Raw genomic sequence first — 21214 nt, forward strand, 5'->3', positions numbered from 1 at the left:
GCCGGGCGTGATGACTGCCATGGATGGCGTTGGCAGGGGCCGGAGGGTACAACTACAGAGGGAACCTGGGTGGGCGACGGCGTACTCCAAAGCGGGCAGACGCGTAGGTGGGGATTGCGGATGTCCAAAGATGACTGGGCAGCTGCCAGAGAAGTACAATGACGCAGCGGATATGGCGGGTGCGAATGAAAGCAAAGGGGAGCAAGACGGAGTAAAAAAAAGTGGACCGAAAGATGGATTTTAATGAGCCAGGTTGTCAGAGTCCTACGCCGCTTCGGACTCCCGCAAAGTTCCCTCAATTGGCTTCCAGTTAGTGGAAAAACAGACAGCCAGTCTTCAACAGATCAAAGCAGGGCTGCGGTGGATGACAAAACTCGAATTTGAGAGTTCACGTTGAAGATGCCCTGAGCACGGCAAAAGACCTCGTGTCATACGGGATGGGGACGAATCCATCCAGTACCGGATCAGGCGATTTGTTTTTTCTCTCCGCACCGTGACCCTTGGTACACTCCGTGCTTATCCTCTAGAGTCGTCGCTCTCAGAAATCTACGTGTTAGGAATTAATTAGTAGATTAATTAGCACATGCTAATTAATGAATAGTCATTAGAAAAAGGTGTGTCCAACCCCGAACAGTCATGTCCCCTCTCTCTTTCTATTGTCAATACTAGCAAAAGTGCCCGTGCGTTGCAACGGGAGAAACAAATTATCACCCCTAGTGCTTCCCTCCTTGTTGCCACTTCTTTTCTTTATTATCATGTCAGTCACGATGTTCACTACACAGCGAACGTTCCACCTGAGCTTGGAACCAATACAAAATTGCATCGCCTGCATGGAAAGACCAGCGAACGGTCGCGTTTGAGATCCCGGACACATCTGCACAATCTAATGCTTGCGCCTTGTGTTTGTGTTATCCGGATTTACATGGTAATAGTTTTACCAGTCCGTGAAGGACACAAACAACCATCAAATTTAACTTTAGTTTAAAACGATCAACACCTTTTTTTGCGGGCTAACACGATCAACACAAAAAACTGTGCAGGTTATGAGTTAGAGGTCAATGATTTTTGCCTCATATCCTAGACGGGATGGCGGGTTTGATTTATTGGGCCGGGTTGCACGGATAGGTTGGCAGGGCACTGTGTTTTCTATTGGTGGAATGCTACACGGACCAACGGGGCAGAGGCCAAGTGGCCCAGGACAGATGATCGGTAGAATAGCCTAGCTCAATATGAAAAATGCCATGGACATACGAAATGGGAGGACCAATAAGATTATACCTCCATTTATATAAATATAAAAAATAGTACAGATGCCCATGGGTTACAACAGTTGAAACAATTGACATAAATTTAGCGGGGACTGTATGCGCAAATATAACGTTCAATGTGTTATAAATTTGGCGCAAATTTAGTAAGGATTATAAGTGTAAGGAAAACATGTCACACTCTGTTGCAACGAAAGAAAAAATGGCATGAATTTAGTGAGTATCAAGCACGAAAAAGACGCCACGTCGTTTTATTCATAAGATATGAATGGGGCACTACACACCTGCCATTGATATCCGCACCTCCTTCAAAAAAATCTGTAATTGCCATCTATTTACTTCCTTTCTCTTTTCTTCTTTATTTATCATGCAATTAGTGTCTATTTTATTTATCTTTGTTTCCTTATATCATGCATGTGAGGAATCCAAATTGCCGGCCTATTAATTACTCATGCGATTAATATGGCGCTCACAATAATTACAGTCTATTTCCTTTCTCCTTCCTTTTTTATTTCTCATGGCAAAATATCTATTTCCTTTCTTGCCGACTCTACATAATTACCGTCTATTTCCTTCCTCTCTCTTTTCTTTCTCCTTCCTTCTTTATTTCTCATGTAATTAGCAATTAATGTCTATTTCTTTTCTTGCTGGCCTAATTATGCATAATAGCTATTGCTCTCCCCTTCATTTGTTTCGTTAAGGACAATTCTTATTCATGCCATATTCTTTGCTTAATTTCCAAAGCAGTAGCCTGCTCCCCAATGTCTGTACCGTCGGCCACAGCAGTCGGCCGGCCTAGCACGCCCGGGCCCATTGTTTCGGCCCGAGTACGCGTGGTCTTCTATTCTTGAAAGGCCAGATGCCACCAGACGCCAACGTTAGCACACTCACGAGTCTAGCCTATTCGGTATGATGCGTTTGCACACACCTAGCAGACCAAGGATCGAATCCCTGCGTTGGCCAATTGTTTTCTCTGTTTTTTTTATATTCAAACACACGCACACACAGGATCCGGGTGGGCCAGATCTAAAAAAACGACGTCCAACAAAAGAACTGTTAACTACACATACGAAAAGGCTTATAAATAGTACCACCTCGGATAGCGAAAATAATATAGGTGAAAAACTGAAAGCGTAAATTCACAGGAAGAAAGCGTATTGTGACGGTGAACCTGACAAAGTCAATCCGTACTTTATTATTAGGGAGAGATAGCAAAAATGCCCGTGCGTTGCAACGGGAGAATGCAAGGTGCGAGAATCAAGCTAGTGGCATAAATATTGTATTGGTGCAAATACTTATCATGTATTTTTTTACCATTAAATCACTATTCTTTCTTAATTACAATATACCATGAATAATATTTACTCTCCTCCGTAGCTCAGAAATAAATGGTTCAAATTAGCGATTTAGTTCGGGAAATCAGCCAAATAAGTTAATAGTACTCCCTCTGTTTCCTTACGTTTTGGTGGTTCAAATTAAACTACCAAAACGTCATATATTTAACAATGGAGGGAGTACTTCTGAAATTATGTATAGAAAAAATTGCGCCCTTGTTGACATGTTTGTTACCACAAATTATTTTACAATGTAAGATTATACAAACAACAATATATGTCCCAGCCTTTTTCCAACAAATGACAGAGTGGAGGCCATGTACACATTGTTAAAGAATGAGAATATCAGACTTATATATGGTTGGATGGATTGTACCTACAAAAATTCCCTACAAATAAACATATCTTCTTTGCTGAATGTAACTTCACCAATCAAACCTGAAGAATCCCAGAAAAAATCAATCATAGACTTCACATGGAATCAAACTTTTTTTTTCGAAACGGAGGCATAAGATTTCCCTCATCTATTAAATAAGGAGAGAATAGAGTTAGAGTTTTACAGGACACCCCATACAAGCGACATGACAATTACTCACACAAAATTATAGTCCCTAGTTTCTTTGCGCCGGCAGTAATCCATAACTTTGCCTCTCCAATGATGGTTTGGAGGAGAATAGGTGGTGGCGCAAATTTTTGCCGAAATACCCTAGCATTTCGCTCGTTCCAAATGGTCCAAGAGGTGAGCATGATGAGAGAGGTCATGGCATGCCAATTCGGGTTTCGGTCATCGGTTCGCTTGACCCACCACTTCTTGACGGAGTCATCAAGTTGCCATTCGGTAATGTTGACGTGAGGTAGCCCAAACTTCTCGATGATAGATCTCCAAAGCCTAAGTGTGACACGACACTTGAAGAAGAGGTGTGGCCCCGTTTCTTGCCCTCTCTTGCATAGTGGACAAAGACCACAATTGACCCAACCACGCTTCTCCAATCGATCGGCAGATGAATTGATGCCTAAAACTGCTAGAACAAACATGTTCAACTGAATTGTTTTCGGCACTGGATCAACTCATAATCTTACTTATACATTAAAATGTATGATGCTTATAAACCGAGATAATTTTTTAGAGCAGCTAAAAAATAATGTACAGGGACTGCCCGTAGCATAATTGATGGTTACATGAAACATCTAAAATTTTAAGAATCAAACATGATCCAAGGAAGTGACACACATCTGCAAGTATCTAATAATAAAATCCATATGAAAGATAACCTCCACTGATTGAAAAATTGTGAGTTCCACTCCTTTGCTTCAATAGCAACGGCCACTTAGTCCAGCACATCCCCATTGTCATAGATCAGTAGAAGGCAAAAATGGATACACATCTATATGGGCCTACTCCTATCATAGTTTATACATAGCAACAAACTGAGATTACATATGGCTACATAATAAGATTCCTTTGCATCATAGTGTTCTTACTTTGAAATATGGTAGCACCAAATTGGAAGATTCTAATTTGTTAGTTTTGGCACAACGGAAAATTCAATGCATATACCTACTCAACACCAGGATCAAGCAGCAGCACGTTGAGTGAAACTAACAAATTTCAGTCACTGTCTGCTGGATTTTTTTAGCCATAAGAGTAAGGAAAGCATCTGAATAGATCTCAGTATTCAAAATTAAAATTAATAGACCTACAACATGCATGTTTATGTATAACATGTCTGCAAGCAGTATCTTTTTTGAGGATTACATCAAGACTTAGGCCGACGTCAAGGCTGCATTGTTTTCCTTCCAGAGCTGATCATGGAGTTGGTCCGGGACACCATACGCAACCACAAGGTCTCCATGAGCTTTAGAATCATTGGCTAGTTCATGAGCCAGCCCATTGTTTGTCCCTCTTGACAGTTCTGATGTGATAATGCCTAAAAATTACTCAGCGCAGATTTAATATCAACAATAATTGGGTAGGACAACGATCTGCTTACAGAATCAGCCCCTAGCTCATTTCCCCACTGCGTAGTCGATCTCCACCACCAAGGAGCCTCAGAATACGTTATACAATTCCTTCAGTCCAACTGTAATAGCGCTGGCTTCGGCCTCCTTGACAATTATTCATGCATCCAGAAATGCAAACACGCCACCAAGCTCTAGCACCTTCGCCTCCGACATGGCAATCAAGCATACTCGGAGCCCATGCAATGGGCCCCACGATGATCTTGCACCCTTGCGGCTCAACCGGCGACGTCGTCGGCGGGTCAAGGCAGCGGCAGAGCAGGCATGACACAGATGCCACGAGCTGCTTGGCCGCCTTTCCTCAAAATTCAACACAACAACAAAGAGAACTTGGCTAGAGATTGCACTTGAACACTGCAATAGAAATGATTAAAACTTTCAAGAATACAAATTTGGCTGTCCGTTACAATGGGAGATGCAGTGTATACGACGGCGAAAACAGGCAAGGAAAAAAACAGGAAATGGTTAAATGTGCTTTTACATTCTGACAGCATCCTTTTGCCCTGCATCACATATAGTAATGATGTCACAAGCATGCTCTTGACGAGAACGATTCACATGTGCTGGCGATCTGTAGAGGATGGAGAAAAGAAGGACAGAAGAGGGAGGCTTGTATCTATCAAGCATAAATATTTACTGAATAAAATCGATCTGATCCGTACCAACTTGAGCAGGATTGTCGAATAGCTTCCTCTTATATAGCATCTACATCAGAAAATCCGGCACACCAAATATATACATATGTTCAGAGATGACACAGATATCATTCTGACAATGTAAACCGTAATAAGTTACAACCTCCATTACACATGTAATTTTATCAAATTGACAAGGCAAGTTATAGGAATCGTAGCCTCAAAAATGGTATGTTCCTGTTAAGGATATAGACCTTAGAGTCACCCGCCAGGAGGGGCCGGGTTACTCGTACGGTTATTGCCAGAAGCCCGGAGCCAAGTTTCAAGAGATGGACCGAGATGGGCTGAGACCCGGATATGGCTTAAGGCTCGTAGTTATAATTATTATTATAGTAGAACTTGTAGCGTAAGGCAAGTATAGTTTAGAGTCCGGGCCGGATACTCTTATAAGCCGGCCGGGACTCTAAGGGCTACTGGGCGTCAGCCTCCTTATATAAAGGGACGACCCGACAGCGGTTTAAGGGCGACAACAATCTCATCGAGAGCCGGGCTTAGTGGTTTAACTCCTGGCGATCGTAACCCTAATCAATATCACCCCAAACTGGACGTAGGCTTTTACCTTCACTGTAAGGGGCCGAACCAGTATAAACCCTCGTGTTCCTTGTCCCGCATAACCCCTTCAAGCTTCCTAGTTGCGATGGCTCCACGACTAAGTCCTAGCTCAAGGACATCTGCCGTGACAATTCCACGACAGTTGGCGCCCACCGTGGGGCCAGCGCACGGTGGATTTGAGTTCTTGAAGGGCAGCTTCGAAGGGCTCAAGGGATACGCTGTGGGCCGGATGACCAAGAGTCCTCGCGGCAAGCTCTACATCGATGATGCGGATTGGGGCCCCGACGCCGGCTCAATTGAGTACGGGTACCGGGTCCCCTTTGGCGGAATTCATATCTTCATTGGCAAGATTGGTGAGCCGGGCCTCGAGCCGGACCTCTGCGCCGATCTCATCGAAATGGCTCAGCGTGCACAACCCGCCCGGGCCCGGCCTGCCTTAGGGCGCACCTTTGTGGGATGCATCCATGGAGGGCCCTCTGATCCATCTGGGTCTGGTGACGAGGCGGTCGCCGGCTCAGACGGCGAGTCGGCCACCGATGAATCAAACTCGTTGTACCAACTTCAAGATGGCAGGCTCATGGGTTGTTCCGACGGCGACAGTATTCCGGACCCTTTTGAGCCGCCAAGTCAGGTTGGAGTTTTTATGGCTGGTGCGCAACCTGTTCAGAACCCCGCTGCTGGATCGGGAAACTTGGTGCCTTCTCCGGCTCAGGTGCTGATGGATCTCACGGACAAGATGACGGCCCTGTTAACCACCGCGGTTGACCCGGCGAATCAAGCTCAGCATGACGCGGAGGTGGCACAGTTAAAATTGGATTTGATAAAAGCTAAAGAGGATCTTGCAGCGGAAGGGATCAGGCTGGCTGCGGAGCGGGCGGCTCTCGACGCCCGGACTCAGCTGATTCAGGCGCAGTCCTTCCAACTCACGATGGATCAGAACGCGGCCAACGAGGTCATGAGAAGGAGGCATCAGAAGGCCCAGTCTCGACTCCCACCGGTCTACGATCCACGCAATCTCTTCAACACGCCGGGTGCAGGGTCTAGTAACCCGCCAGGGGTCATTGAGCCCGGGTCTGGACCCCTTATTCAGCCACAAGTGATGGGGCCTCCCCAGGTGCCCCCTGCCCCGCCTCAGTATGTGCCAATACCCCCGGGTCATTATGATAACCCGCTGGAGAACATGGTGGCTGCGGCAGCACGACTGGCGGCTCTCCCCGTTGACGGCGACTCTCCGGCGGCCATCGAAACCCGCCGGGTCAGGGAACTCCTGCATACGGCACTGGCACAGCAAGAGGCGTACTCTTACAGCCGGGACAGGATCCACTCGACCCCTCGTCCAGGCCAGAGCCCGAGTTACAGCCGGCACATGGTCTCAGCAACCGGTTCAAGTAATGTCCGACGCCATGACCCGCCCCCTGGCCATGGCCCGGCTCATAATGGAGCCTTCTACGCAGCAGACCAAGCACGGCAAGAGGCGGAGCAGGTGCCTCAATTAACGGCTTACCAGACCCCCCCGGCTTATCCGACGACTTCCGTTGATGTGGGTATCCCTACCAGGACCGGGGGTGTCCCTTGTTTGGTGCCAGCTATCCGTAATGAACGACTACCTAAGGACTTCAAGGGCCCTAGGAAGGTGCCTAATTATACAGCTGACTTACAGCCGGCAGCCTGGATTGAGAGTTATGAGATGGCTATGGAATTGCTAGAGGTCAGCGAGGCGGCTATGGCCAAATATTTCACCATGATGTTAGATGGAACTGCCCGCACGTGGTTGAAAGGGCTACCACCGAATTCCATTGGGTCTTGGGCTGAGCTGAAAGCCCGGTTCATTCAAAACTTCAAAGACACCTGTAGGCAATCTATGTCAATTGTGGATTTGACTAACTGTAAGCAGCAGGAGGGTGAGTCCACGACCCATTGGGTTCGCCGGGTCAAGGAGATCATACATTCATCAGATAAGATGGATGCCGGCTCTGCAGTCTTAATGTTGGAACAGAACTGTCGCTTTGTGCCCCTTAAGATGAAGCTCGGGCGGCTCAAGCGCGACTGCACCGATATGGGTACCCTAATGGCGGCTCTTGTCAAGTACGCCGATTCCGATGGTACCAAGGATCCCCCTTCAGATGATGAAAGGGCAAGGAAGGGAAAGAAGAATGGCAACGGCAAGGGTCCTCAGTTTAACCCGGGGAACCAAGGAGGAGGCAAGCGTAAGGCCGATGGCAGCCTAGAGTTTGTAGCCAACGCCAACTCCCAAGGTAATAACCAGCGACGCAAGGGGAGGCCCCCTCCCCGAGGCGGCGGGTCAGGTCCAACGCTGGAGCAGCTGTTAAATGAACCTTGTCCAAGGCATGGCTCTAGAGAGAAGCCAGTGACTCATCTGTGGAAGGATTGCGCGATCATGAAGGCCTTTAAGAGCTACAATGGCCTGGGCGGCGGCTCAGGCGCCGGCGGCTTTCATGGCCCGGGCGGCGGCTCAAATTCCGGTCCTCAGAACGGTCAAGGGGGCTTTAATCAATAGTCTGGTCAGGGTCATCAACAGCAGCAGGGGGGTTATCAGACCAACCCAAAGCAGCTTAGCGGTGGACAGTATCATGTGTTCACCACTAGTTTGTGCAAACGAGATCAGAAGCTTCACAAGAGGGCTATTAATGCTGTTGAGCCGGCGGTTCCACGCTACTTGCGGTGGTCTGAGCAGCCTATAGTGTGGAGTAGGGAGGATCACCCTCCCCGGGTGGATAACCCGGGCCACTTGGCCTTAGTGGTAGCTCCTCAGGTGGGAGGTTATAAGTTCACAAAGGTACTCATGGATGGAGGTAGCAGCATCAACATCCTCTATTATGAGACTTCTCGCCGTATGGGGCTGGTTGATAAGAACCTTAGCCAGTCAAACACTATCTTCCATGGTGTGGTACCTGGTAAGTTGGCTTATCCAGTCGGCAAGATCGAATTAGAGGTGGCTTTTGGTGATGAGAACAACTACAGGGTGGAGAAATTGACCTTTGAGGTGGTCAAGATAAGAAGTCCATACCATGCTATATTTGGACGGCCGGCTTACGCCAAGTTCATGGCACGGCTGTGTTATGTGTACTTACAGCTCAAGATGCCGGGTCGCAATGGGACCATTACGGTTCACGGCAGCCGGAAAGTGGCTCTCGAGTGTGAGGAAGGTGATGCAGCTTATGCAGAGTCTGTTTGTGCAACAGAGGAGTTAAAGTTTTACAAAGACAATGTTGACCCAACAGACATGACCTCTCTAAAGAAGCCGACTACGGAGACTGAGCCGGCGATGAAATTTAAGTCGGCTGATGAAACTAAGCTTGTTGATTTTGTTCCAGGAGATTCATCTCAGCAGTTTAGTATCAGTGCCAATCTGGATCCAAAATAGGAAAGCGCGCTCATCGAGTTCATCCGTGAGAATAGGGACATCTTTGCGTGGAAGCCTTCTGACATGCCAGGTGTACCTAGAGAACTCGCTGAGCATACTCTCAATATTGATCCAAAATTTAAGCCGGTCAGACAGTTCCTTTGACGGTTTAATGAGGAGAGGCGGAAAGCCATTGGTGAAGAAGTGGCCCGGCTCTTGGCGGCCGGGTTTATTGTTGAAGTTTTTCACCCAGAATGGTTGGCTAACCCGGTGCTCGTGCTCAAGAAGAACGGCACCTGGCGGATGTGTGTGGACTACACGGATTTGAACAAGGCGTGTCCGGCTGATCCTTTTGCTCTCCCCCGTATTGATCAAATCATTGATGCTACGGCAGGTTGTGCACGCTTAAGTTTCTTGGATGCTTATTCCGGGTATCATCAGATTAAGATGGCAGTTAAGGACCAGGAGAAGACGGCGTTCATCACTCCCTTTGGAGCCTTCTGCTATGTGTCTATGCCCTTTGGACTCAAGTGTGCACAGGCGACTTACCAGCGTTGTGTACAGAATTGTCTTCATAAACAGATCGGGCGCAATGTTCACGCTTACGTGGACGATATTGTGGTTAAATCCATTAAGGAGGAAACCCTGATAGATGACTTAAGGGAAACCTTCGATAATCTCCGGGTCTACAAGATGATGCTTAACCCGGCCAAGTGTGTTTTTGGTGTTCCTGCAGGCAAACTATTGGGTTTTTTGGTTTCTGACAGAGGCATTGAGGCTAACCCGGAGAAGATCAAGGCCATCACCTCCCTAGCTAAGCCGGCGTGTATAAATGATGTTCAGCGTTTGGCGGGTCGCATCGCTGCTTTAAGCCGGTTTATAAGCCGTTTGGGTGAGAAGGCTATGCCCTTATATCAGTTGATGAAGAAAACTGATAACTTTGTCTGGAATGATGCAGCTAATACCGCTTTTGAGGATTTGAAAAAGTAACTGGCAGAACCCCCCGTCCTTGCTGCTCCGGTTGATAAGGAGCCCTTGCTACTGTATGTGGCGGCAAACGCACGAGCCGTCAGCGTGGCTATTGTGGTGGAGCGCAAGGAGGCGGGTAAGGAGCATCCGGTTCAGCGGCCGGTTTATTATGTCAGCGAGGTGCTCATTGAGTCCAAGCAGCGATACCCGCATTGGCAGAAGCTCGTATATGGTGTGTTCATGGCGAGCCGGAAGCTCAAGCATTATTTTCAGGGTCATCCCATCACTGTGGTCAGTTCTGCCCCTCTTGGTGATATTATCCAAAACAGAGAGGCTACAGGGAGAATTGCTAAGTGGGCTATAGAACTTGGACCTCATGGCCTCAAATATGTGCCACGCACTGCTGTTAAATCGCAGGCTTTGGTGGATTTCATCAATGATTGGACGGAGTCACAAGTGCCTGCACAAAAGCCAGATAACACTTATTGGACTATTCACTTTGATGGGTCCAGACAGCTGGAGGGCTCGGGGGCTGGTGTTGTATTGGCTTCCCCTAAGGGTGACAAGTTCCATTATGTGCTGCAGTTGATGTTTCCTTGCACTAACAATGCGGCTGAATACGAGGCTTTGCTCCACGGTCTTCGGGTAGCTAAGGAGATGAGCTTAAGCCGGGTAAGGTGCTTTGGTGACTCAGACTTGGTGGCTCAACAAGTATCAGGCACCTGGGATTCTAAGGATCCTCTCATGGCGGCTTATCGCCGCGAGGTTGATGCCATTGCTGGGCATTTCCAGGGATACCAAGTGGAGCACATTGATCGCAGGAAGAACGATGCGGCTGATGCTTTAAGCCGGCTAGGCTCTCAGCGAAAGCCGGTGCCGCCTAACACTTTCCTGGATGTCCTGTATAACCCCTCGGTTAAGTTGCCTACAGAGGAGGACTTGGCTATCCCTGACCCGGAGGCACGACTGGTGGCGGCTCTTCATGTCATACCAGACTGGACAATGCCATATCTGGCTTATATAACCCGGGGAGAGTTGCCTGAGGATGAAGCTTTGGCCAGGCAAGTAACCCGGCGGGTTAAGTCAATGATCGTCATCGATGGCGAGTTACATCATCGCAGTGTTTCGGGGGCTTTTCAACGTTGTATCTCCCCTGAGGAAGGCCAAGAGATCTTGCGGGAGCTCCATGAAGGGGATTGTGGTCATCATGCCGGCTCAAAATCTCTTGTAGCCAAGGCTTTCCGTCATGGTTTTTATTGGCTGACGGCTCATGCTGATGCAGAGGACTTGGTCAGTAAATATGATGGTTGCCAAAGGTTCTCACGACTGGCTCATGTGCCGGCTCAGGAGTTGAGGATGATCCCAATCACTTGGCTCTTTGCAGTCTGGGGGCTTGATATGGTTGGGCCTTTTAAACGGTCCAAGGATAAGAAGACCCACCTCTTGGTGGCAATTGACAAATTCACAAAGTGGGTGGAAGCTGAGCCAGTTAGCAAGTGCGATGCAGCCACGGCGGTTCAATTTATGAAAAAGGTGATTTTCCGCTTTGGTTTTTCGCACAGCATTATAACTGACAATGGCACCAATCTCTCCAAAGGTGCCATGGAAGAATTTTGTTAACGAGAGCATATCCGACTGGATGTTTCTTCAGTGGCTCATCCTCAATCCAATGGTCAGGCTGAGAGAGCTAACCAGGAAATTCTGAAGGGTATCAAGCCCCGGCTTTTGGTCCCTTTACAACGGACGCCGGGTTGTTGGGTGGAGGAGTTGCCTTCCGTCTTATGGAGCATCAACACTACTCCTAACAGGTCTACAGGCTTCACGCCTTTCTTCATGGTTTATGGAGCAGAAGCAGTCCTCCCCAGTGACATCCGTCACGATTCACCTCGCGTGGCGGCTTATGTTGAGACGGATAATGAACAGGCGCGTCAAGATGCTCTGGATTTGTTGGACAAACAGCGTGATGTGGCAGCAGCCCGTTCAGCGATTTACCAACAAGACCTGCGCCGTTATCATAGCCGCCGGGTCAAATCCCGGGTCTTCCAGGAAGGCGACCTTGTGCTCTGGCTCATCCAGGATCAAACAGATGCACACAAGTTATCCCCACCTTGGGAAGGGCCCTTTGTGGTCAGCAAGAACTTGCACAACGGGTCTTATTACCTCATTGATATTCGGGAGCATAAGGATTCGCGTAAATCTGAGGAAAAGACCCGTCGGCCGTGGAACATAGCTCAGCTTCGGCCTTACTACACTTGAGTTACCGGCTCTCGTAGTGTAACATATATATCTCAGCCATGTATATATTATGATAAGCAATAAAGCAGGACCTCTGTCCTTTTTTCTCCTCCAAATATGCGTGTGTTGTTTTTTACATGCCGACTTAAAGGAGGATCCGGCTTATGATCGTATTCGAATCTAGCCGTAAGCAGTAAAGTCACTTGGGGGCTTCCTGTTCAAACATGGGTCGTATTCGAACCAAAGAGAACATAGCTGTCGATACCCACTTGATTGGCAAAGTGCCGAGCTCATTGGGAAGTTGCCTTTGGTCATATTTGAATCACAGTTTAACCCCTCTGAGAACCGACGTGGATCGTATTCGAATCAGCGTCGTTAAACAATTTTAAGAATCACTTGGGGGCTTCCTGTTCAAACATGGGTCGTATTCGAACCAAAGAGAACATAGCTGTCGGTACCCTCTTGATTGGCATCGCCACACCCACTGAGGGCTATATGATCGTATCCGAATCTTAGCTTAACCCCTTGGGGCCAGGTCTCTGGTCGTATCCGAACCGGAAGCCCCTAAGTTCTTCTGCTTTTTCACAAGTTTATTCTGAGGTGTGCATGGCCGGGTCTCACTTGCCGGTTTAACTTTGGTTTACAGTGTTAGTTGCACGTCATGGGTGTCATTAAAGCAAGTAAATCAGAGTCAAGGTGTCAACCTTACTGCCCGGGTTATTTAAACCGGAAGATGCTTACAGGCTGTTAAGTGTGTCATTTTGGCTATGTTCAGAGTATAATTAAGGACCAGTCTTTTTTTTCATATTCCGGGTGATTTATCTCAAAACACCTGATTCTCAGGGCGGTAAGCCGCCTCGAGACTTGTGATTTGCCTTTTCTATGCAGATACTTACAGGCACCTTTTGAGGTTGAGAAGAACAAAGGGATGATTATGACCCGGAAAAACATCAAAGAGACAAATTCAAAGGGCTTTCGCATTCAAAAACGTGCACGATGGCACGGCAGAGATAAACTGTTGCACCTACTCTATTACAATAATTCTTCAAGTCTAAAAGATGGAACAATGTTTGATAAGCCGCCAGCTAACTTATGATGCCCGCTGAGTTGAAGTCCCCGGCTCATTCCTGTCTTCTCCTCCGGCTGATCCTAAGACCTCGAAGGTTGATGATTTCCAGTTGATGCCGCTGAGAGCTTCGAACTGGGCTTCTTCGTCAATTAACCCGGCCGGGTCAATCTCCGGGACGAAGGTGTGCTGACGAGCCGGAGGGATCAAATTGAGGGCTTCATAGCGAGGGGTTGGAATCCTCTGATTCTCCGCATCATAACCCGGCTGGTACTTGGTTAAGTCGGTGTCGTTCCCGATGAGGGTGGCCACCGGGCGTACAACCTTTACACATGCCGCGAAGTCCTTCTAGTCGAAGGCTGAGCCATCTTCCTTCAGGCTTGGGTAACCTAGGGCGATGTCTGCCGGGTCTAGCTCCGGCAGGAATGCTTTGGCCCGGCTCAGCGCGGCAATTGCTCCGGCTCTCGCGGAGGCCCGTCGTAGCTCCTGGATCCGCTGCGGCAGAACAGCGAGCCGGCGCAGGACTTCGGCCAGATGAGTTGGCACCTCGTTAGATAGGGCCACCACAGCTAAGGCACGCTGTGACCCGGTGTAGAGCTGTTCCACCAAGGTATACACGGCCTTTAACTTGGTGACCACGCTCTGGTTGAGGTTGGCACTCCTGGGACCTGCTTAACAAGATCAGATAAGCCGGTAACGAGGAAGAATCATGACATATACAGACTTGATGAAAGCCGGTGAGGCGACTTACCGAAGATAGCAGCCACCATTTGGGAAACCTGGTGTTTTAGGCCGGAGAGCTCGGCAGTCTTCTCAGCGAGAGCCTTCTCCTCCTGTTCCGCCCGGGTCACTAGTGCGGCCTTCTCTTCGACCCAGGCTTTCCTTTCAGCATCAAACACGGTCTTCAATTTTTCGTGAGTGGCGATGCTGGTTACAAACTTGGCGTTTGCCTTCCGTGTCTCCGTCTCCTGCATCTTCAGCCGGCTCTTGAGATCCGCAAGATCCGCCTCTAGTTTCTTGCCAACAGCCTGCATATATTTCCGGGTTAATTGACAGTCATTATATAAGTCCCAAGCGTTTTCCAAGCAAAGACACTTGGCACTTGGGGGCTAATGCATATTGAACGCATCTATCTACATACTGCCGGCTCAGATGAGTAAGCCGGAATCTAAGTCTACAACATATTCAAGTATAAGGCATCGACTTGGGGGCTAGCATGGCAAAGGTAACTATGCAGTAAAGTAAGAAGACAGCAGAAGGGTACCTCGGATTTTTGTTGGATCTGGTTGACCATGGCAACCTCGGCGTCCCGGCTCTTGTGGGCTTGGCTGATGTAGCCAGAGACGAGCTCTCCAATGCTCAAGTCGATGTAGCCGGAGAGGTCCAGGTTCACCCGGTGGGGCTGCAGTAACTCCCCCTTCGCGGAGCATTTGGCCAACGCGGTCGGTCTCCCCGGCTCAACGAATTCCGTCCGGGTGATTACCACGTCCGGGTCGTCTGCTGGTGGGGCTGAGCCGGAGGCCTCCGGGTTAACCGACGCTTCGGTCGTTGTCTTGTTAGTCGGGGCACGGGCCTCAGGCGCCGTGTCCATTGGAGTGGTGGCTTCGGGGGCGGAGGCAGCTGGCGGCTCTTGAGCCGTCGCCTCCGGGTCAGGCAAGTCTGGCACTCCGGCTGACCTGGTCTTCTTTGCTCTTTTGGTGAGCTTTGCCTGGGCACTGCAAAGACAGAAGTGTTAGGCGCACAAAGAATAAGTACAGATAAAGATAGTGTAAGAAGATTGTTGTTACCCAGGCGCAGTCTTGAAGGCCGGCAGATTTGACTGCATGGAGTCACCCGAAGAGGGGGAGGTCTCCTGATAATTGGAGTCAGAAGAGTTGAGTGGCTGACGGATAACACCCGCCAACGGATGAAAAGGGTACAAGTGAGAAAAAACCTCAGTGCGACGCTTCCTTGTTGCGTCGGGTAACCCGGCGGAGAGGTCGGTGTCCTTGCGGGCCCGGGTGTGACGCCGGCTTTCGTGAACCTGCTGCTTCAAAAGAAATTGAGGGTCTTGATGAGCTAATGGATGTGAAAAGCTTACTTTCCGGGTTACTCTTCGGACTTTCAGCTGTGGCAAAGGCTCCGAGTCGGAGAAAAGTGACATTACCTCTTCAACCACCAGGTTACTGGCGCCGGTGTCATCCTGTCAATAAGCAAAGTGTTGATAAGGCGGACAGCAACAAGCAACAAATATAGCAAGAATTTAAAGGTTTAAGGGTTACCTCTGACTCGGAGCTGTCGCTTAATTGCATTAGCTCCGAAGCAGTGGGTCGGCTTCCCTTCTTGCGAGGGGCGGCTTTCTTGGCGGCTTTCTTCGCCTTTCTGGCCTTCTTGGCCGCTTCATGGTCATATTTGACCCGCCAGAACTTATCATCAGCCTGAAAGATACAATGATTGATTCTTAAAACGGTTCAGATGAAGGTTATATGCAGACGAAGATAAAAGTTAAAGTCAGCGGCTTACCGCTGGGGCTGGATTGGTCTTGCAGAAGGGGGCTAGCCCGGTTCTTCCGCAGTCTGCCAGGCTCTCGTTTAGAAGAGCCTTGGTCTCTTCCTCTGCAACGTCTTCTGGAAGATCATTGCGACTGTGCCTCTGCGGGTCATCCTTTCGCCCGGTGTACTCACACATTAAGCCGGGGCGGCGGCTCAATGGGATCACCCGCCATGAGATCCAGACCCGGACCAGATCAATTCCGTTCAGACCGTTGCCTAGCAGGGCCTTGATCTTATTGATAGTTGGAAGCAGAGGTTGGTGTTCCGCTGCAGTCAGTTTGTCCGACAGCGGATGAGTCGGCTCTAGACGGGTTGGGCGAAAGCCGGGCAGCGGGTTCTCGTCAGCCGGGGACGTATCTTGGCAGTAGAACCAAGTCATATTCCAGTCCTTGGGGTGGCTTGGCGGCTCTGCGTAAGGGAACAGACAGTCCCTACGCCGCTGGATGGAGATGCCGCCTAATTCCCGACTTGGCCCGTTGGCACACTCGTTTTGGCGGTTTAAGTAGAACAGCTCTCTGAAAAGCAGTAAACTGGGCTCTTCTCCAAGGTACACTTCGCAAAAGACTTGGAAGTTGCAGATGTTGGATACGGAGTTGGGTCCTATATCCTGAGGCCGTAAGTCAAAGAAGTTGAGCACGTCCCTGAAAAACTTTGAGCCGGGTGGTGCGAAGCCCCGGCTCATGTGGTCTGCGAAGATCACTACCTCCCCGTCCCTTGGCTGTGGTCTCTCTTCCGACGGGTTAGGGGCACGTTAGGCCATGATTTCCTTCTTAGGCAAATATCCGGACTTAACGAAATTGGCCAGGGTCTCGTCGGTGACGTTGGACTTCATCCAGTTGCAAGTAATGGGAGCCTTGGGAGGCATGGTGAAGGTTGGTGGTCTATGATAAAGAGAAAAGTGTCCGGGTTAATTATAAGCCGGAGATCTATCGTTCAAACTAAGATGGCGGCTTATGAAGGGGACTAATGATATATATTCAGATACGGTGGGTTATTTAAGCCGCAGGGGGATTCAGAGTAAATTGGTTATTTACGGCTTTACTACAGTTAAGCCGGAGGATTCTACAGAGCATGGTTCTCTTTAAACCGGAAAGTTCTACGGTGCGTGTTTTCTTTAAGCCGGAAGTGTAAGCCGCCAAGATTCAATGGTTGCAGTTTTTACTAAGTGTGGTAAAACAGGTTTCGCATACTACCGTAACTTTTTTGGATCAAAATGGTCGGAGCAAAGAAAATTTTCTAGACCTAAAATGCGGACGCAGGGGAGTTCTTGAGCTTGAAGGGGATCTTATGCAGTGGAAAGAAGTGCGTTTTTCAGGTAAAATGAGTAATAAACAACTACTGCAGTAAGTCTACACATATCCAAGATCAAACAAGGGTGGCAACTACAAGAACTACTGAAGCCTGCGGACCATGGCGAAGAACACGGATGAACTATTTGAACTCTACCACAGATCTGTTCTAGCAAGGCAGAGGAGACTCACCGGAGTTCGGGAAGAGCGGAAGTCGCCGCCGTTATCTAGTCCGAGTCAGGGTGATGCAGCGGCCGGGTTGATGAAGATCAAGGGCGCGACGGCGGCGGCAGTGGCAGAGCTCGGGCAGAGGAGCGACGACGCGAGGAGGAAGAAGAGAGCGTGAGAAGAGCCTGTTGGGCCGGCCTATTTATAAGGCGAGGTCATAAGTGGGCGCGAGATTCAAGGAGACCACGGCATGGTTATCTCCCCCCACGACGCCTCGATTTTCGGAATGGCAGTAAAAGCAAAGATCCGTTGCGGATCTGGCGGAGTAAAAAACGGACTTAATGGAGAATGATGTCACGGCGGATTATCTGGAGTCTAGAGGATGACGTCACTCCGGGTTATGACTTTCACATGAATGATAATCCGGAGATTTTTTCTGTCAGAAGAGTTGAAGATTGACATGAGCCGGCTCAAATCAATCTGGGGCCTAATGTTGAGGATATAGACCTTAGAGTCACCCGCCAGGAGGGGCCGGGTTACTCGTACGGTTATTGCCAGAAGTCCGGAGCCAAGTTTCAAGAGATGGGCCAGAGATGGGCTGAGACCCGGATATGGCTTAAGGCCCGTACTTGTAGCGTAAGGCAAGTATAGTTTAGAGTCCGGGCCGGATACTCTTATAAGCCGGCCGGGACTCTAAGGGCTGCTGGGCGTCAGCCTCCTTATATAAAGGGACGACCCGACAGCGGTTTAAGGGCGACAACAATCTCATCGAGAGCCGGGCTTAGTGGTTTAACTCCTGGCGATCGTAACCCTAATCAATATCACCCCAAACTAGACATAGGCTTTTACCTTCACTGTAAGGGGTCGAACCAGTATAAACCCTCGTGTTCCTTGTCCCGCATAACCCCTTCAAGCTTCCTAGTTGCGATGGCTCCACGACTAAGTCCTAGCTCAAGGACATCTGCCGTGACAATTCCACGACAGTTCCTGTTTGAGATCTTTTATAGAATCAATAAGGTATAACGACATTAGGGATGAAGCATCAAAGATCAATTAATAAAATCAGGGATTAGGGAATCATACTTACCTTGTTAAGAATGATACTGATGGAGTTAGTGAAGGGATGTGTGGTACGCAGGCCAATGGACCCGTGCATCCTTGATGCACACATGTACGTACACGAAGGTTGCTGGGTTGATACTTGAAAGGAGATCGATTCATCTGTCAGCCGGACATACACGAACACGATTTTGTTTTGTATCTTTCGGGAAAGGCATCCTTTCTTGACTATGTATCCATTACTAAATGAAAGTTATTTTCAGATTTTTTAACTTGGAAGATCAATAATTAGCCTCGATCCATATCGAGTATGTAGCAGTCCCCTGTTTTCCTTGAAAAAGCAAGATTGCGATTGCACATTTTTTATACTCAAATAGTCAAATTAATACATTTTGTTAAGAAAAAAATCCTTTAGGTGTGCCTTTTGTTTCTCGAGGGTCCACTGGTTCTGTAGTATTTGTGTCTAATTTTTTCTAGAATTCATTTTTTACTTTTTGTGTGGTGTATATACAGTCAAACTAACTAACATATGCGTTCAATAGTGATTAGAAGGCACTTTCAGTCAGCTAGATGGATAAGATCAAGCTTGGCACCACAAAAATTGAGAGGAGAACTGAATATGAATTATCCTCCATTAATCATTCATATGATCCTTAGATCATCGATCTACCAGTACTGGCAGTACATGAGTCTAAACAACATACATCTTGTGTGAGGCAAAATAAAATAAGTTTCATGAGTATCTTATGGCCATACCTGACACATAACATTATCTCACCAAATTTATCAAATCCATGGGAAGCACATTTGAAGAATAACAGGTTGAGGAAAATAAGTGCCAAACCAAATTCTTCTGAGATACTCAATTTCATGAACACAGCACTCCCACTCCTCCCTATATTTGCAGCAAGCAGTTCATGAGAAAATCAACATGCGGTAAATGAGAGGTAGTTGAAGAAATATATCAATAACTTGCGCTGAATATAGCTATCTGATATGGATGTGTCGATCCAACATGAGTTATCTCTGTCTCATGCACTGACTATTGTGTTATAGTTGAAAAAGTCAATTGTGAACCCCATAAAACTAACCACTTGTCATTGACGGGAGCAACTTGAGGCCAAAGTCGGAATCAGCTCACGTGTTCTAGCAAAGGAAGATGTGATCTGAACAATGGCAGAGAGATCAGTCCTAGATTTTTTCAAGCAGAACAAATACAAAGATTGCAGAAAAAAGGTGCAGTACTTTCTGACCAGACCAAGAAGAACATTACTTTTTATGACTGTAGATGAAAATTTTACAGAATAATTTGGCAAAAGCTAGTACATACCTCTGGGGTAGCATGTTCGGCAGGGGATGTTCTTCCGGCTCAGATGTAGTACGCTTGGGCGGCGGATTTTCTTCCGACGAACTCGGCTGAGACGATCCTGGACGACTCTTCAAAAGTTGCGATATGAAGCGATTTAATGGAGATTCCGGTCGAGGGCTCCTTCTAATGGCAGCCAAGTCCCTCTGAAATCTGGGTCGGGCACGCCATGGATTCGTGTTGCAGCACTTATCATGGGGGAACACGGACTCCGATCCAAATCGGAGACATACGGCAGCAGGAGGTTGAAGATCGTGGTGGTGCGGGAGAAGATTGAGATGCATAGGTAGGGGAACGAGAGCAGGGCGGCGGCGCCGCCAGAGAGGAACGGGCGCGCGGCGGCGGCGGCGCTACCGTACGCATTGAGGAGCCCGTGCTCCTGTGTCCTACACGTATTGTTTTTCTGCAGGCCCATTAAAAAAGGCCCAATCTGGAACGAAACACAAACTTTGCGGGTTAATTACCTAAAATTACAGGAGGGTTAGATCGAATCAGGTCGAACGGACGGACGAACATGCTATTAGTACCACCTCGTTTATATTATGATTTTGTCCATACAAATCGTAAAAGCGTATTGTGACGGTGAACCCGACAAAGTCAATCCGTGCTTTATTATTAGGGAGAGAATCGTAAAAGCGTATTATGACATGAGAAGAAAGCGCATTGTGACGGTGAACCCGACAAAGTCAATCCGTGCTTTATTATTAGGGAGAGACTAGCAAAAGGGCCCGTGCGTTGCAACGGGGCGGCATTCAAATCAATCCATCGAGAACATAAATATCATTTGGTCAAAAAAAGAAAGAACATAAGTGGCTGGGAGCACTTAAGAAATAGTCGTGCTAATATTACACATTTAGTAATTGACTACACACAAGCTTAGAGGCCACAATTTATTCTAAAAGCCTTAGTTTAATTTAGCGATTGAAACATCTATTATCCAATGTGTAAATACAAACAATGATTATATTGCAAAGAATGTATTACTGGTACAATCCAGTAGCTTACTCAATCAAATGTTTGCCACTACTTTCCATCAGTTTTCATTAATCAAATAGTATAGCGTACAAACCCGGCATCAAAAAATAATTCAAATCTCAAGCAAATCTGCTTCACTCTCTCAATCTTATACAGACTTCCGAGTAATAGAATAGAACAAACTTGGACAAGAAAGAAGAATGTACTTAGTTAATTTGATGTAGCAGCTTCTATAGAGAAGACGATATGGGAAAACAGGAAGAACTTGAAGAAAAAAATGAAGTAAGATGCAAGTAACAACAGAAAAGAATTCGTAGCCTCAAGCAA

The 21214-nt window shown here is 47.8% G+C and overlaps 1 protein-coding gene across 2 annotated transcripts; it reads right to left on the reverse strand.

Moving 5' to 3' along the window:
* Positions 1-13394: 13394 nt before the first annotated feature.
* On the reverse strand, positions 13395-20300 carry LOC109733678 (uncharacterized). 2 transcript variants are annotated; one of them, XM_073497406.1, is made up of 10 exons: positions 19877-20300; positions 19638-19712; positions 18337-19441; positions 15761-15916; positions 15646-15681; positions 15433-15525; positions 15287-15351; positions 14764-15214; positions 14251-14527; positions 13395-14167 (listed from the first exon to the last, which is right to left on the reverse strand). In XM_073497406.1, the coding sequence occupies exons 4-10, from the start codon at positions 15788-15790 to the stop codon at positions 13848-13850; spliced, it is 1272 nt and encodes a 423-aa protein (XP_073353507.1). In that variant the 5' UTR covers positions 15791-15916; positions 18337-19441; positions 19638-19712; positions 19877-20300; the 3' UTR covers positions 13395-13847. The 2 variants fall into 2 exon arrangements, with proteins under 2 accessions (XP_073353507.1, XP_073353505.1); XM_073497404.1 differs by lacking the exons at positions 19638-19712; positions 19877-20300 and having other exon boundaries at positions 15287-15525; positions 18337-18485.
* Positions 20301-21214: the final 914 nt, after the last annotated feature.

The sequence above is a fragment of the Aegilops tauschii genome, chromosome 1 (genome assembly GCF_002575655.3).
Source record: "Aegilops tauschii subsp. strangulata cultivar AL8/78 chromosome 1, Aet v6.0, whole genome shotgun sequence".
In the NCBI taxonomy this organism is placed as follows: Eukaryota; Viridiplantae; Streptophyta; class Magnoliopsida; order Poales; family Poaceae; genus Aegilops; species Aegilops tauschii.